The 6,014-nt window shown below is 43.0% G+C and overlaps 1 protein-coding gene across 1 annotated transcript in view; it reads left to right on the forward strand.

Moving 5' to 3' along the window:
* The window catches only part of LOC106530495 (complement C1q-like protein 2), a 4,188-nt gene extending 1,875 nt beyond the window's left edge, over positions 1–2,313 (forward strand). Inside the window, exon 2 of the mRNA XM_014026129.1 lies at positions 1,586–2,313. Coding sequence (XP_013881583.1) covers positions 1,586–1,765 — 180 coding nt within the window. The 3' untranslated portion in view covers positions 1,766–2,313. The remainder of the gene's footprint in view (positions 1–1,585) is intronic.
* Positions 2,314–6,014: the final 3,701 nt, after the last annotated feature.

Below are 6,014 nucleotides of genomic sequence, written 5' to 3' on the forward strand. Positions count from 1 at the left end.
TATCATTATCTGGATGGTTGAGATCATAAATAATCATAAATCAAAATCATCATAACAAAACATTTGGTAGTTCAGTGACTCAGTTGGTAGAGGTGTTGTTTCTCAGTTGCTGGATCAAATCACAGCCTGGAACCTTTTTGTGTGGTGTTTACATGTTCTCCCTCTGCATGCATGGGTTTGCTCCCAGTATTCCAGTTTTCTCTCACAGACCAACCTTAGCTTCACAGGTACACACTGTACATCTCAAATAAATGCTTTGCAAATGTAATTATTTTGAACAAAATCATGTTCAAGTCGGAGTATTTTCAATAGCCTTTGAAATTGGGCCAGTCTGTTGGGAACTCCCGGGCCACTTTTCTCCCCAGTCCACCCCTGCCAGGAGGTGCGAGCTGATGGACTTTTGTTTTTTGTCCCGAGTCCAGTTTAACACTGCAGTCAGTTTAACGAGCTGCTGACCCACATTGGTGCTGATATCTCCTGCCAGAACACCAATTGCAGATGGTTGATTTCAGCTAAAGAGCTCCTGTCTGTCTGTTTCGGTTTCAGGAAATCGTCACGTGGAAAAATTATTCTCTCTGATTGGTTGCTGCTGCGCGTCGAGCAGCGAAAGTTCAGTTTTTTAAACTCGAGCAGCGGCTGCTTTGGAAGCGCCGCATACACGGAAAACACTCTGCTGCATTCTACCGCTACCTTGCGCGCTGCTCTAAACTAGCAAAATGTGCCYCGCTGCTCCTAGATYCGTGTCCACCYTAGACTTTGCATGCAAACTGGCTGCTTTGGCTTCTCAAAATGCATTTGGTGTGTGCCCGGCTTTAACAGAGGAGAAGCAACTGAYAGGTGTGTAAGACTACAACCCTGGGTTGCCAATAATTTCAGTGGTCAACAAAATTATCCAGATTCCTAGAAAGGAGAGTCGCTCCAGCCAAAGTGGGATGGAGACCAGCTTTCCGCGTCAGACCTGGTTTTCCCCAAAAATAACTCCAATTGTCTATGTAGCCCACATTGTTTTCAGAACACCACCTGGACACCCAGCGGTGGAAGGATGACATGCGACTAAACATGTTGCTGGTCAGATTGGGGAGGGGACCAGAGAAAGCTACCAGAGAAAACTATAGAGTCCGACAGTCTTTGCAAATTTACACACTGAAGCAACATTAATTTTAGGGACCTCCAACTGTGTGTCATTAACGCCAACATGAATAGAAATCTTATGGTACTTAGCATTGGCCTTAGTCAGCAGTTTCAGGTAGGATTCAATGTCGCCCACTGTGGTCCCCAGAATGTGCTTGATTGACTATGGTCACTGGAGTCCCTAGGGCCACGTTTCGGACTATGAKGCTGCCGATCACCAAGGTCTGTTTCTCAGTGGGTGTGTCGCTGAGTGAGGAAAATTCATTTGAAACGTCATTGAAACAGAAAGTTCATTGGTGAACTTTCTGTTGCAATATTTTTTTATTTTATTTTTATCATCTCATCCCTGGGTTTCTGCTTCTCCTGTGCGACAAATGTTCTTTAAATGACACAAGCAGTTGGTTCAAAACAGTTTCTGCCACTTTAACCTGATCTTTGACTGATTCTTCCACAGGTCCGAGCCAGTTCCATTGCTCAGGATGCTGACCAGAATTATGACACCGCCAGTAACAGTGCCATCCTGCATCTGGACTCTGGAGATGAGATTTATGTCAAATTGGATGGAGGGAAAGCTCACGGTGGTAACAACAACAAATACAGCACGTTCTCTGGGTTTCTGTTGTACCCTGACTGATATGGAACATGGGTCAGGACTAGTCCAGTTTATTACAGAGGTATTTTTTTTCCTGATGGCAGACTAGCCAATCAGGTTTTTTGTTTTTCCAGTGTCTTGACCACTGTAATCCAACAGGTTTATTTTGATATTAATTATATTGGTTCAATTTACTGTTCCTATTGACTCCCCCACCCACACACCGACCACACACACACAGACATTACACGGAGGTACCCTACGGACTGGTGCTGCCTTTTGGAGCTGATATTTCAGTGTGCCACCATTTTGGATGGGTCCCTCGTGCACTTTCTTTGTACTGAGGAAGATCTTRACCCAACTAAACTATTCACAACTCCTCGATTTTTTTCTCATGATTTGGTTTGTTACAAATGACAGAAATGTAGTTATGAGACAGCACAGGGGTGCAATGTGTATATGGGCAGTGGTCGAAGACTGGGACCCTGGTGGTCCAACCCTCAGCTACAGAAGCTGACTCTAGGGATGTGGAATGTCACTACTCTGGTGAGAAAGGAGCCTGAGCTGGTGTGTGAGGTTGAGAGAGAAGGMGGTCTCTGCATAACGTGTTGTCCTGTGGGCGGAGACGGCCCAAGAGACGTGATTGGRGGAGGTCTTGATGTGGACGGAGACAGTCCAAGAAACGTGATTGGCGTAGGTCTCGATGTGGGTGGAYATGGCCCAAGAGACGTGATTGGTCAGAGTGATGYTGGGGTTTGAGGAGGDTGGAGGCAGCAGGGAGTAGCTTAGTCAAGTCGGGCAGGAAGCAGCGTTTTTTTAAGATTAATTTTAGTCATAACTTGAGAAAGGAAAGTGCTAGCTGCACGAAATTTGAACGTCTTAGATGTGAAGGGATGTGTAACGATATGGCTCAATCAAAACATCCCTAACCAGCCTGTAAAAAAATATTGATTTTTAGCTATCTTTTTACAGGCTGTTTAGAGGTGTTTTGACCAAGATTTATTGTTACACATCCCCACCGTCACTCTGACCAATCACATCTCTTGGGCCGTCTCCCCCCACATCAAGACCTCCGCCAATCACGTCTCTTGGGCTGTCTCTGCCCACATCAAGATCTTCGCCAATCATGAGTAGGGCCGTCTCCGCCCACATTAAGACCTCCGCTATCACGATTTGTGCCGTCTCCACCCACAGGACAACATGTTCTGCAGAAACCCTTACTTGAGTTGAGAGGTTACGACTAGATATATTTGGACTCACCTTGAAACACTGCTCTGGCTCTGGAACCAGTCTCCTTGAAAGGGGTTGGACACTCTTTCACTCTGGAGTTCCCCATGCTGAGAGGTGTTGAGCAGGAGTGAGCATACTTATTGCCCTCCATCTTGGTGCCTGTATGTTGGGGTGAATGAGTGGGCACTTGCCTCCTTCTGACTACATGTGGGGGGATTGGTCCTGACTYTTTGTGCGTATGTGCCTAACAGCAGTTCAGATTACCCACCCTTTTTGGAGTCCATGGAAGGGGTGCTGGAGAGCGCTCTTGACGGGGACTCCCTCATCTTGCTGAGGGACTTCAACGCTCATGTGGATAATGACAATGAGACCTGAAGGTGCATGGTTAGGAACCCCCGCCACCCACCCCCCCCCGATCTGAATCCGAGCGGTGTTTTGTTATTGGACTTCTGTGCTCGTCATGGATTGTCCATAACGAACACCATGTTCATACATAAGGATGTCCAAATCTGCTCTTGGCAACACAACACCCTAGGCCGCAGTTCAATGATCGACTTTGTTGTCGTTTCAACTGACCTGCGGCCATAWGTCTTGAACACTCGGGTGGAGAGAGGGGTGGACTGTCAACTGACCACTACATTGAGGAACATCCTGACCTAACATCCTGGTTGATTTGTTTTTTGTGATTTGTTGGTTGTTTTGTTCATTCAATTATATTTTTGTGATCATYTTTTGTTGAATTTTGTAACTAATTAATGCTTATGACTTCATAAGTATTCATATGATCACACACACACATTTTGGTTAAACACACACACACATTGCTACATGCGCAAACTACTAAATTCATATACACAAATCTACACAACACATTCTGGGTTTTCAAGTGATAAAGTTWTTAAAGCTGGTTTAACTGACTTTAGAAATAAAACTATTAACCTGTCTTTGTGATTGACTGTTTAAATTTGAGCTAATTACATGTCAAGAACAAAAACTGTAATCCATTCTAATCAATTATTTGTGATATTTCTTTTAATTTGGTTTAAAATAAAAACATCTGACACATTTGTGCAAATGATAAAACTTAAATAATGTCTCTTGTCCCCTTCTGTGATGTTTTGAGTGCTTTTCTCATGATTGAATCTATYGCAGAACTAGGGAGGTAAACAGTAAGTTCACCACCAACACTGTTTATGGTGGAGATGGTGCACTGCTGACCTCAACTCGGGATGTTGTGGGTCGGTGGGCAGAATACTTAGACCTCTTTAATCCTGCCAGCATTTCTTCCCATGAGGAAGCAGAGCCTGAGACCCTGGGTTGGACTCTCCAATCTCTGGTGCTGAAGTCACCAAGGTGGTTAAAAAGCTTCTTGGTGGCAAAGCCCTGGGGGTGGATGAGACTCGCCCGGAGTTCCTTAGTATGGGCATAAACTTTAGTCATTAAGCTTTAGTACTTGTAATTCAGACTTCGTATTTGTAGATTATGATTTGTAAGTTTTGAATATGTAAATAGGAATGTGTGTGTGTTTGTAAAATAGATTTGTATCTTTAAAAATAAAATTTGTATCTGTAAAAATAATATTTGTATTTGTAAAAATAAAATCTGTGTATGTAAAAACAAGATTTGTATCTGTAAAAAATATTTACACAAGTTACAATATTTTTTGTTAAGGTCTGTTTACAGGTACAAAGCAAAAAACTAAGTGTAAATCTCTCTGCTCAAGTTCAAAACTTCCATYTGAGTTTCAGTTTACAAGTACGAATTCTGACCCTGTTTTTCTGCCTCCAGCTGACTGGTCAATGTCTTGTCAATCATAGATTTAATGATCCAATCAGAGAACATATGGGTTTGGCTGTCGTGCCTGCACATTGCTGTGTCTGCACGGATATACATCTGTGTTGTATGTATTGCTATTGGATCATTTCAGTCATGTGACCCCCACRACAGCCGTCCAGAGAAACTCTGTTCATTTTTCTGTTTTAGTCAAGACTACTTTGTTCGCCCATCCATGGAAGGAAAAACAAAAATATAAGGAATAATAGAWATGATGTGAACTTCTTCCACCTGGCACCTTTTTTTAAACTTCTCTGCACGTGGTAGCGTGCACAGCTACAGTGCATGTGTACAACCAGGAAGTCTTCATCATTAAGGTCAAGGTAAGAACCACGTAGTTAGTGGAAAGACATGGAAACCTAATGTTTTGACTTGGATGTTTACAGAAATATTAATTTATCACATTAATGTATTGTTGACTGAATAATGAAGCAGTACTCAGATTAATATGATGGTAAAATAAACACATCAGAACATTTAAAGACAGCAAAATTAAAGTTTGGGTCTGATACAGAAATACTGTAAAATAGTTAATGTTTATTACATCATGTCCTACTACAGAAATATATTTATGCTACAAAACTTGCTCAAAAACATATCAGCTGAAAATTAATTCTGATACTCTTTCTGTGGCAGTCTGTCATTCAGACACCACCCTCCCTGATGGATGTTGGCTGATTGCCAACAGCTTTAGCTCGTCTCCCTCTTCATCATCACTGGGTTTGAGTCGTCTGATCTTTGTTGGATCACATAATCTGTTTGTTATGTTTCCAGAGAATGGTTTCCCTGTTTGAAGGTTACTCACCTTTGTGCTTTACTTGTCTCCAGTATCTCCTGTTTCTCTGAGGTTCCTCTCGTGGGTCAGCACCACTAAAGAGACACTCACCTGAATTCTGGTTTCCTGCTCCCTCATCCTCAAGATCTGCTACTGTAAATAAAGACAATCACCTGGATCCTCACCTTCCTGTGAACCTGGCCCCCCACCTGCTACTCTGCCTCTGTCCAGCTCACATCTCCAGCCAAAACTGCTTCACTGTAACCTGCTTCGAAACGCTCCTCTCAGTCATCGTCAGTCATCACCCAGACCAGGGGGTCAGATTTATACAAGATTGCGTGGAAACCATACTAAAAGTGAACGTACAGCCAAAAGGCAGAAATGGCGTACACCAAAAAAAATTCAGATTTATAAAATCGTGCGTACGCATGTTTCTGTGCATCTTACCTTTAT

This window comes from Austrofundulus limnaeus, unplaced genomic scaffold (assembly GCF_001266775.1).
Source record: "Austrofundulus limnaeus strain Quisiro unplaced genomic scaffold, Austrofundulus_limnaeus-1.0 Scaffold526, whole genome shotgun sequence".
Lineage (NCBI taxonomy): Eukaryota > Metazoa > Chordata > Actinopteri > Cyprinodontiformes > Rivulidae > Austrofundulus > Austrofundulus limnaeus.